Source organism: Cetorhinus maximus, chromosome 18 (genome assembly GCF_964194155.1).
Source record: "Cetorhinus maximus chromosome 18, sCetMax3.hap1.1, whole genome shotgun sequence".
In the NCBI taxonomy this organism is placed as follows: domain Eukaryota; kingdom Metazoa; phylum Chordata; class Chondrichthyes; order Lamniformes; family Cetorhinidae; genus Cetorhinus; species Cetorhinus maximus.
In genome coordinates this window covers 82,998,488-83,010,568 of record NC_135896.1, presented here as the reverse complement: position 1 = coordinate 83,010,568, position 12,081 = coordinate 82,998,488, and the positions used below count along the sequence as shown (strand labels likewise).

Below are 12,081 nucleotides of genomic sequence, written 5' to 3'. Positions count from 1 at the left end.
AGATGTCTCAAAGCACACAGTCGCTGCTGTCACGTAGGTAGATATAGCAGCCAGTCTGTGCACAGCAGGATTCCAAAACAGCATAGATATAAATGACTAGTTAGCTTAAGTTGAGGGATAAATATTGGGCAGGATTCCGGGGATGACTTCTCTGTTCTTCTTTGAAATAGTGCCGCAGGATCTTTTGACGGGGCGCATAGGTCCTTGGTGCAGCATTTTCTCAATACTGCACTGCAGTGTCTGCCTGGATTATGGGCTCAGATCTCTGGAGTGGGGCCTTGAAGCCTCACCCTCCAGATGTGAGCAATACAATATGCTGGTTCTAGTGCATTAAACAAGCTCAATGTCTGAAGCAACAAGCAGGGCCACTTACTGTCTTGGACACGAGTTGAAGTACAAAGTGCTGAAAATGGAACTCGTGACGTAGCAACCAGGCAGACCGGTGGTTTATTGGCGGGGTCCCCTTGCAGCTGTGGACCAGGTAATCCCTTAGGCCTTTGCTGTACAAAATGGTGGAGCACTGCAAACAAAATGTGTGAAGAAACAGATCAATGGCAGGAAACATAGATCAGGAGCGAGGGGAAGTGCCAGCTAATGGCTCAAATCATAGGGACAGGAGGCAGCCATTTAGCCCATGGAGGTTGCTGCACGATTTAATTTGATCATGGCCAATCTGTGTATCAATTCCATTTACCTGCCTTGACTCTGTAACTCTTGTTACCCTTGCCTAAGAAAAAAAACTTCAAGCTCAGTTTTGAAATTTTCAATTGACCATTGCCCCCCACCCCACCCCACCGCAAGCCTCGAACACTTTTTGGGAAAAAGAGTTCCAAATTTCCACTTTGTGAAGAAATGCTTACTGAAATCACCCCTGAATGGCCTAGCTTTAATTCTGAGGTTACCCCGCCTCATTCTGTACACTCCGTCTAGAGCTTTTCTCTTTTCTCTATCAACTCCTTTAATCATCTTACACACCTCCATTAAATCACCCCTTAATCTTTTATATTCAGGGGAATACGAGCCTAGTCTATGTAGCCTGTGCTTATAATTGAACTCTTTTAGCCCAGGTATCATTCTGGTGAATCTATACTGCACCCACTCCAAGGTCAATATATCCTTCCTGAACTGCAGTGCCCAGAACTGAAAAAGTACTCCAGATGGGGTCTAACTCTTAGAACACGTTCAAAGCTTTAGTGCATCATTTCATCTGGACAGATGAGGGCATAACATGCAAAGCATGAATTGCTGCATTTACCCAGAAGCTGCTTGTCTATTTGAGTGTGGAACAAAGAATATTAACTTTGTTTAGGGGAGGGACAGACAGAGAGAACTACAAACCAGTACCAATTATTCTATCAATCATGTGATTAGACAAGAGGGAGATCAATGAAGTATCATCTCTTGTCTTGATCTAAGTGCAATCAGTAACATTCATTAATAACTACTGCTTACTGATGAAGCACTGTAAATTTATATATCCAGCTACTACAGAAAGCTAATCGATTGCTCAATTACACCACATTGAAGCACATGACGTGTGAGAAAACTGGCTGTAATGATGAATATCTCAGTGGCTGGCCTAAGAAGTACAATAGTCCACAACAGGTGGGCCCAGCAGACATGAAGCACCTTTTAACAAGGAGCTCCCCTTCCAGCTCAGCAGTTAAATGTCTGATGTGGCACTGCAGGAAAGCCCAGGCTCAAGCCACGGTTATTGGTGATCAAAGTTGGGGCTCCTGTGATGTGTTACTAGCCTGTTGCTGCCTTAATGACCAATCTCCAAACTAAGTGACTGGGAAACACTCAGCTGTAGTTTGTGGTTGCCCGATAAGGAATGCTTGCCTGCTTGCTTCCCCGCAAACTACCTCTCTCTAAAATCCTTCCCTTGTGAAATAGCTTCCATTCACTCCCTATCACCACCGGCCAAACTGCCTTCGGAAAGATGAAGCAGCTCCCCCCTTGTCCCTCATGGTTACTTACACTTAGAGACTGGTAATCAGTGCAAAGGACCTGGAGCAAGACTTGTCCTTGCAGGGATTACAGTATGAAGGGGAGCTGACTGGATTTTTCACTCCCTATTCTCCCAAATACAATTACTCATGCTGCTATTGAATTCTCGTGCTTTACACATTATTTACATTTGCATTGTGTTAATGGGTGTCAGCAAAACCAAAACAAAAACAGAATTACCTGGAAAAACTCAGCAGGTCTGGCAGCATCGGCGGAGAAGAGTTGACGTTTCGAGTCCTCATGACCCTTCAGCAGAGCTGAGTATAGTTAGGAGAGGGGTGAAATATAAGCTGGTTTGGGGTGGGGAGTGGGGGGGAAAGAGAGAGAGAGAGAATTTGGGGGGCGGTGGTTTGGGACAAGCAAGCAGTGATAGGAGCAGATAATCAAAAGATGTCACAGACAAAAGGATCAAAGAGGTGTTGGAGGTGGTGATATTATCTAAGAAAATGTGCTAATTAAGAATGGATGTCCCTACAACCACCCCCCCCCCTCAACTTCTCTCCTCTCCCCCCACCCCCGCTCCCCCCACCACCTTAAACCAGCTTATATTTCACCCCTCTCCTAACTATATTCAGTTCTGCTGAAGGGTCATGAGGACTCGAAACATCAACTCTTTTCTTCTCCGCGGATGCTGCCAGACCTGCTGAGTTTTTCCAGGTAATTCTGTTTTTGTTTTGGATTTCCAGCATCCGCAGTAGTTTTTTGTTTTTATGTCAGCAAAACCATTCAGTTCCAGACAATGTCAACACCTATTGTGATTTCGTTCTCCCCAATATACATCCTAACAATAGGGCTGCAGTGGGGCCTGTACCTCAGATGACAGCATTAAGGTTAGAGTCTCTAGACCAGGGAAACAGTGAGGCTTGAACAACACCAACAATTTGCATTTATATAACACCTTTAACATAGTAAAACATCCCAAAATACTTCACAGGAGTGTTATCAAACAAAATTTGACATTGAGCCACACCAGAAGGTATTAGGACAGGTGACCAAAAGTTTGCTGAAAGGGCTAGGTTTTAAGAAGTGTCTTAAAGGAGAACAGTGCAGTACAGAGTCCAAGAGATTTAGAAACTAGGGGTTTGGGCCTTGGCAGCTGTAGACATGGCCGCCTATGGCGGTAAGATAGAAATTAGAACAAAAACAAAAACAGAAATAACTGGAAGAACTCAGCAGGTCTGGCAGCATCGGTGGAGAAGAGCACAGTTAATGTTTCGAGTCTTCATGACCCTTCAACAGACGTTCTGTTCTGTTTTTGTTTTTATTTTGGATTTCCAGCATCCGCAGTTCTTTGCTTTTATCTTAGATAGAAATTAGATATATGCAAGAGGCCAGAGTTAGAAGGGCACAGAGATCTGGGAGGGTTGCAGGACTGGAGGAGGTTACAGAGATAAGAGATGAGGCTTTGGAGGGAGTTGAACACAATGAACAAGTGGAAGAATTTACAGGTCTATAGGAAAAGGGCAGGGGAGTGAGTTTATTCGGATAGTTCTTTCAAAGAAACGGCGCAGGCACGATGGGGCAAATGGCCACTTGCTGTGTTGTATCATTTTATGACTCTTGAGAATTTTAAAATCAAGGCATTGCTGAACCGGGAGCCCAATGTAGGTTAGCGAGCACAAAGGTGGTTGGTGAACAGGATTTGGTGCAAACTTCCAGCAGGGGTTGCTGGGTGGCATCAGTGGTGGGCTTATTTCCCCCTCCCTAGCCGATGGACACCGACTGAGATCAGTGGGCTAAACATAGACCCAGGATCAAAACTTGACCTTCCTAGAAGAATTAACAGACATGGGGCATAGTGTGGGGGAAGTACAAAAGGACCAATTTCTAAAATGGATGGGGTTGGGAAACAGAAGCTGTTTAAAAGACACACACACCCAAATACACAAATGAATCCATCTCTTACTGTGCTCCATGAGAGTCCTAAGAGAAACCCACCTGCTAGCTGATAAGACAGCCACGGTTAATGCATGTGCAAAAATGCCTTACCTTTTCTGCCAAGCCTTTGTGTACACTGCTGATGGTGTTCAGCAGATAAAGCAAAGCGGTCAGGAATGCAAAAGGGGATTTGGACCCCACTAGGCTGAGGGGTGGTTCTCCCCCTGTGAAGCCCAGCGATACCAGACTGTGGATGGTCTCAGGCCCAGGATAACAGGACCTTGGGTTGCACAGGACAGAGTGTGACCTGAGGAAAGATAACAGCAAATAGTCACACACTGATACTGTGCCAGCTATAGATCAATAAATTGAGGGGAATGGGGCTGCAAGATCAGGTCAGATAGCGTCCAGATATGCTTGCCTCCAACTCTCAATAACATCCTGATCACTTTCTGAGTGGATCCTCCACTCATGATATTGAACTGAGATTTGAGGGAGAGTATCTGCAGTGAGATATCTGCACGGAGTTAAATGAGTAGCCTGAGGGAGCAATCTCCTGGCCTAAATTAAGTAAACCAGGAGGATTACTCTTAAAGAAGTAGATGCTATCTGCCTTCTGGTCCAGCATTATCCAACACACAAATACCAGGATTCTACGTGCAATGCTATGGAAGAGTTCTACAGCTAGACCTCCTGGTCCCCTTTCCAAATGACTGATGTCCTGTTGACCTGAGTCAGTTCCTTGACAGATGGCTGCTCCTTCCTATCAGGGATGCTACCCTTACCACCAACAACTGTGCAGGGAGGGTTTTCCAAGACCACAAGATCCAGGGGTGAGGCCCGGACAGTTTTCATTCTTGGAGAAAGAATGCTTTTATCGGGGAGGATGAAAGTAGAATGTTGAGGGAAGTTCCGTTAAGGTGGTTGCACATAAAATCAACAATAAGGAACACAAAGGTACTTGACTATTGCTGAAAAGGAGAAAAGAGACATGCTGGCGAAGCTTTTCATCTTACACTCATCAGGACAGATGCAAGAATGCAAAATTTCAAAGGAAGCAACAATTTATACTGCATGAGAAAAGGGTGCTGATTGGTTGGCAAGTCAGCTCAGATTGGTCGAGGCATTGCCATGGGAATGCACCAGAGAACAACTGTCCCCACACTTTTATTTAATTCAAAAAAGGCTCAATGCCTGGACATGTTCCTTTTGCCTTATCAGGGCAGAGGACAAGTCCATGCATATGAATATATGTAGCTTCTAGCAAGCAAGCCAGGCTGATAGTTCAGGCATTTCACCTTTTTTGTAGAGTATAAATTGTTGCTCCCTTTGAAATTTGGCATTCTTGTGATCTGTCCTGATGAGTACAAGATGAAAAGCTTCAACAGCATGTCTCTTTTCTTCAGCAACACAAAGATACCTGCTCCCCACAAAGGTAAAGTTCTTCAGTGACCTTTCATTAAGATCCAGGACCTGGCTTGTAATGGGATTTCTGAAGGCAGAACACACTTCTTCTGGGTTGCCCAGAACAAAACCGCAAGGATATCATTTCATTCTTGGGCTGTAGTTGGGACATAACTAATCATGAATGCTATCCTTGGCTGTAGCAAATATAAGCTGTCCAGCTGAGCTAGTAAAACTCAGGGGTGGGTGAGAAAACCTACTAGTTACAGATTTACATGGAGAGGCTACATTCTGGAGTGCATGGTATCATGTTAACTTTTGGGTTAGGCGGCAGCTCTATGACTAACTTATTTGTGATTTATGATACGCCATCACCCCATCCCCAACATGTGTTCAATGCTGTTGCTCCATCCTACAAACTTTAATCTTTGATCCATCTTTCACTTCTACTTCAACCCAACTGAACATGAACAATTACAGTCAGGCTGCATAAATGGTAGGGATTTCACAGTTCCACAGCTTACCTGAGGTCCTCAAACATGTTCTCTAACGCTGGCAGGCTAAGGAATGGGATCAACATCTCTGAGCAAAACTGCTCCAATTCTTCCAAACACTCGACTGGCCGATAGGAAGGCTGTGGAAAATTAAAGAGAGAACAGTATCAGGAGGACATGGTGAAAACATAAACATGTATGTACAACTCAGACAAGGGGAAAATTACAGCATCTCACTGTGTGTCTGACCTATGTAAGGAGGCACCCAGAGCATCTCACCATGTGTCCGACTCAAAGAAGGAGGCAGTCAAGCCATCTCATTCTGTGTCAGAGAAACACAAGGAGACAGCCAGAGCACCTTAACGTTCATTTGGCTAGACAGCAGGGTCCAACTGAGCTATGAGATTGAATTACTCTGATCACCATATCTCTGAGAATATGCTTTATGAAAAAAAACACCTGCCCAAAGAAATTGGTGGGCAGGGGAGCAGCCTAGGAACAGAGACAAAATGGCAGGAGGCCATAAAACACAGCAGTGACAAGACAGTGCAGTGTCCATGTTACAAGTAATACATTGAAATGTAGACTTCAAATTATCTGGAACCAGCAGAATCCTGAAGTTGGTTCCTAATAAGACCATTTAGATTAGAGGCAGAAATGGGGCAATCTAAAACATGTGCAGGCAAGGGCACCACCAACTCTCATGACCAGGTGTGGAGAACTCAATCAGGTTGAAAGCACTCTTGCCTTTGGGTCAGGAGCTTATGGATTCAAGCCCCACTTCAAAGAGTTGAGCACATATTCCAGGCTGATTCTCCAATGGAGAACTGAGGAGAGGACTGCACTGTTGAACAGCATTTTTCAGATATGACATTAAACCGAGTCCCCATCTGCCTCTCAAGTGGACGTAAGGAACCCATGGCAACATTTGTAGAAGAGCAGAGGAATCTCCTCGGTGTCCTGGCCAATATTTATCCCATAGCCAATGCCTCCAAAAGGGGATGGGGCCATTTAACTGATTGCTATTTGTGGCACATTGTTGAATTGCAGATTGGCTGCATAAGAACAGAGGGTATACTTCAAATGTAATGTTAAGCATTTAGAGATATTCTGAGGTCATGAAAGACTTTATATAAATGCAAGTTCTTTCTAGGAGTAATTTTTTTTTTTCAAAATTTATTCTTGAGATGTAGGAAAGGGCAACAAATATTGCCCATCCCAGTTGCCCTGAGAAAGTGGTGGTGGACCTTAGCAGTTTGATACATCTGAGGGGCTTGCTAGGTTGGGTGGAACTAGGATCACACATAGGCCAGACCGGATATGGGAGGCATTAAAAGACATTAGCGAACCAGTTGTTTTTTCTTCAACAATCCCACCATTTACATATACAGCTCTTTACTTTCAACTTTTTTCAAAACTGAATTAAAGCTCTCCAATTGCTATGGAGACTCTGGATTCCTAGTCCTGAGGGAATCACTATCCAAAAACATAACCACTATCACAACCATACTGTACCAAACGAAAAAGTAACAGAAATAACGTGACAAGCGTGACTGTGACAAGGAAAGGAAAAATGCAACAAAGAATATGTTACAGGAGTAAGGGTCATCCAGCTGGAAGCAAATGCACACAGACAAGGCATGTAGGTAAAAAGGTCTGTACCTGTTGGATGAGTTTGCTATAGTATGTCCCCAGGTAAATGATATATGTTGCCGTCAGTTGTCTCACTTTATTCCAAGTCACTGGACGTCTGATTTCCTTGAGGCACCTTTTGACACAGCCCTCCAGGAAGGGTTTGATACCTGCCACATGGCTCCAGTCCAATGGAGGAGGGGAAATATGTTCCATTTGGTCCCTACCACTGTACAAAGCAAATAATGTAGTTATTGGCCAGTTGTTTCCTTTGGGGTAGCAGTGTCACCAGCCCAAAACAAGAATGGAGGGAGAAAGGGACCACATTAAAACAGCGAATACAATTGCTAAAGATTACGTGATTGAGCCAGCACAATGGTAGCACTCTTCCCTCTCAGCCAACAGGTTGCCTGTTCAAGTCCCACTCAGGGACATAGGAACATAATCCAGTTGTAGTACTGAGGGATTGTTACACTGTCAGAGCTCCATCTTTCAAAAAAGACCTTAAACCAAGGCTGCGTCTGCCCTCTCAGGTGGGCATAAAACACCCATGGAATTATTTTGCAGAACGGTCCAGGGTTTCACCACCCCCCACCCACTGTCCAGGCCAATATTTATCCCTCAACCAATGTCACCGAAAAAAGGCCAGACGATCAATCTATTATCTTCTTGCTGTTTGTGGGACCTTGCTGTGTGTAAATTGGCTGCCACATTTCCTATATTACAACAGTGACTACACTTCAAAATCAAAAATATCTGGCTATAAAACATGTTGGGACTACCTGAGATTGTGAAAGGCACTATAGAAATCCAAGTCAATATTATTTATTTTATTGAGGAAGTGCTGCACTGTCTTTCAGATGACACTAAGTTAAATCAAGGCTCGTCTGCCATCTCAGACACATATAAAAAGATCGCACAGTGTTAACTGAAGAAGAGAAAAAGGCTTTGTTTCTTCAACTGAGGAAACTAGATTTCTTCGAAATCAGGAAGCAGTTGTGCCAAGCAGCCTATGAAGGCCCCAGCTTTGACCTCCAATATGTGAACAAAATGATCTTACCCAGGGTGGGAGTTGGGAAGCTTCAGCTGGGTTCAAGTCTCCGGGATCTCCGTTTAGCAATATCCACCAGAAAGACTTTAATGTGAGAGAATGAAGATGAGGACAGGATCAGACTATATGCGGCGTAAGCCCCCGTGGTACAATGGCCCGCCCAACACACACTGTTCAGGCTCACACAAGAACAGTGAGTTCTCAGGGTGGGGCAAATAGTATTTGTGGAACTGGACCCAATAAGGAGTTAATGGCTTCAGGAGAAGATTGGGGATGGAATGAGGGGGTGAAAAAAGGTTAAAATTTCTTGGGGGTATTTCGACATATTCTCTACACCTCGATAGAATGTTCTCTTTACTAAGTGAGAAATCAAAAACTTAATTTAATTTCACTGACTTCTTACTTTAATGAGCATCAAACTTTGAACAGAACTTTAGAGTGGTGCTATTTGAAATTTTAAACCCCAAATGTTGCTCCTGAGCATACACTGGATGGAGTGCTGTATAGCCAATTCGAGGACACCTGATACCAACCTGCATGCTCGACCTCAAACAGCAAGTGCCAATGCCAGGGAGCATGCCACCCTTAAAACACCTGCTCGCTGACATACTCAGCCCACCGTGCTTGAAGGAGCTAGCACCTGACACAAAACATTGGAACCCAATGCCAGCTAGCTCAAACCATGCAAAGTAGCTGACAGCATCCAGTGCATTCCTGCCCAAAGCTGCTGGTAACTGCATCACCCACTGTTTAAGTCAGCTGGCACTCAGTGCTACCTTGCCCACCCTATTTGAGGCGAAGGGTAACTTGGCTGTCCATCTTGTGCCTTGCAGCATGTGCCACTGTCCAGTCTACCCCATTTGACCAGATGGCACCTGCAACTCATGTGCTCCACTCCCACGCAAGCAGGGTGATTAGAAAGAAGAAACAAGAACTTATGGAATTATAGAAACACACAGCATGCAAAGAAGCCATTTGGTCCATCATGCTTGTACTGGTTCTTTGAAAGAGCTATCAAATTAGTCCCATTTGTATTGGCTGTAGCTCAGTTGGTAGCACACTCGACTCTGAATCACAAGGTTCCTGGTTCAAGGCCCACTGCAGGACTTGAGGACAAAAATCAAACCTGACACTCCAGTGCAGTATTGAGGGAGTACTGCACTGTTGGAGGTGCGATCTTTCAGGTGAGATGTTAAAACCAAAGTCCCAACTGCCCTCGTGGCTGGGTGTAAAAGATGGCACTATTTCAAAGAAGAGTAGGAGAGTTATCCCTGGGGTCTTGGCCAATATTTATCCCTCAATCAACAACTAGATTATCTAGTCATTATCACATTGCTGTTTGTGAGAGTTTGTTGAACACATATCGACTGTTGCTTTCTCCAAAGTCCAACAATGACTACACTTCAAAAAGTGAATAATTGGTTATAAAGCACTTTGAGACATCTGGTGGTCACAAAAAGCACTATATAAATGCGAGGCCTTTTTTTCTTTTCACTCCCTTGCTCTCTACCCATAACCCTGATTTTTTTTCCTTCTCAACTATTGATCCAATTCCAATTTTGAACGTCCTTATTGAACCTGCTTCCACCATCCTTTCAAGCAGTGCATTCCACATCATAGGAACTCACCACATAAAAATATTTCTCATCGCCTCTTTGGCTCTTTTGCCAATTATCTTAAATCTGTGTCCTCTGGCTGTCGATCCTCTTGCCAGTGAAAAAAGTTTCTCCTTATTAACTGAGAATTTAAACAAACGTCATTTATCAAAAGCCTTCACCTGCACAGCGTCTTTCACCTCAGGACTTCCCAAAGCACTTTAAAGCCAATGGATTACATTTAAACTCTAGTCATGTTGTAATGTAGGAAATGCGGCAGCTAATTTGCGTGTGGCAAGATCGCACAAACAGCATTGTGATAATGACCAGGTAATCTATTTTCTATTCAGCGAGGTTGGTTGAGGGATAAATAATGGCCAAGACACCAGAGAGAATGCCCCTGCTTTTCTTTGAAATAGCGCAAAGGGATTTTTTTTACATCCACCCGAAGGGGCAGACAGAGCTTTGGTTTAATGTCTCATCTGAAAGATAGCACCTCTGACAATGCAGCAATCCCTCAGTTCTGCACTGCAGTGTCAGCCTAGATTTGGTCTGTAGAATGGGACTCGAACCCATGACCTTGTGACTCGGAGGCAAGAGTGCTATTGCATAGAACTGCCTGTCTAAATCTTTCAAAGGATTCTAAATTAAAGCAGACGGCATTTCATAACAACGAGCAGCAGTGTAACCTTGGAAACAGCCTGGTCACAAGCTCCGAGAATACACAAGGGAATTGTTGCAGCACCAATCACAAAGGCCTTGAAATAGGTTTCACTTGGAATCACTGCTGACCTAATGTGATTGACGAATGTGCTCTACACTGTAACCCTTAATCACATTACTGATGTTTCATGAGTACCTTTGGGCTTCCTTTATTTCATGACGCTTAAAATGCCGTGTACACCAAGGAGGTGTCAATCACTTTAATACTGACTGCGAGATCATCAGCTCTGATGGGAGGCATTCAAAATTAGGTAGCATTAATTCAAAAGTGTTCTGCTATGGGAAACAAAATCAGCCTTTGTTGCTGTATATAACAGTCGCTTAGCAACAGTCATTGACCCCGACACAGCTGCCCCCTCCCCCCAACTCCACATGCTCACTATCAAGTTCTAGTCACCCTACATCAGTCTGAAATCCTACCACAGCCGCCTTGTGTCAGTTTAAGATCTGCTTCAATCATGAGCAGTGGCGCCAAGCTGTCCAGCAGTGTTACACTGTACAGCAGTATGATTAGGCATTAGGACAAATTCTTATGTGTTACAGTATATTCATATAGCACTGTTAATGCCTCAGGATGCATCACCAGAGGAGGGAGATTCTGGCACAAGAAGGAACCCGGGGCAAAATCAGAGGTGGTGATGGAAAGCAGTGTTAATGTGATAAGCTTTCAGGAATTATATAGAATTTACAGCACTGAAACAGACCATTCAATCCAACTTTATCCACCACACAAGCCTCCTCCCACCCTCCTTTATCTAACCTTGTCAGCATATCCTTCTGTTCCTTTCTCCTTTATCTACTTATCCAGAATCATAGAATAATACAGCATTGAAGGAGTCCATTTGGCCCATTGAGTCTAGGCCAGCTCTTTCAAAGAATAATCCAGTTCTCCCACTCCACCTGCTCTTTCCCTAGCACTGGAATTTTTTCTTCTTCAAGTATTTACCCTCTTGAAGGTTACTATTGAATCTGTATCCTCCACCCCATCAGGCAGTGCATTTCAAATCCTAACCATTCATTGTATAAAAAAGATTTTCCCTCATGCTGCCTCTGGTTCTTTTGCCAATCACCTTAAATCTGTGTCCTCTCATTATCAAACCCTCAGCCGTTAGAAACAGTTTCTCTTTTTATTTATTCATTCATGGGACGTGGGCGTCACTGGCTCGGCCAGCATTTATTGCCCATCCTCTAACTGTCCTTGAGAAGGCAGTAGTGAGCTTCCTCCTTGAACTGCTGCAATCCACGTGGTGTAGGTACACCCACAGTGCTGTTAGGGAGGGAGTTCCAGGATTTT

At 44.1% G+C, this 12,081-nt stretch overlaps 1 protein-coding gene across 5 annotated transcripts in view; it reads right to left on the bottom strand.

Moving 5' to 3' along the window:
- rpap1 (RNA polymerase II associated protein 1) overlaps positions 1-12,081 on the bottom strand; it is a 110,649-nt gene that overhangs the window by 15,884 nt on the left and 82,684 nt on the right. For all 5 annotated transcript variants that reach the window (XM_078563091.1, XM_078563092.1, XM_078563089.1 and 2 more), the window contains 4 exons: positions 7,449-7,647; positions 5,817-5,926; positions 4,000-4,195; positions 374-520 (listed from right to left, as the gene is read on the bottom strand). In XM_078563091.1, the coding sequence (XP_078419217.1) occupies positions 374-520; positions 4,000-4,195; positions 5,817-5,926; positions 7,449-7,647 (652 nt within the window). The remainder of the gene's footprint in view (positions 1-373; positions 521-3,999; positions 4,196-5,816; positions 5,927-7,448; positions 7,648-12,081) is intronic.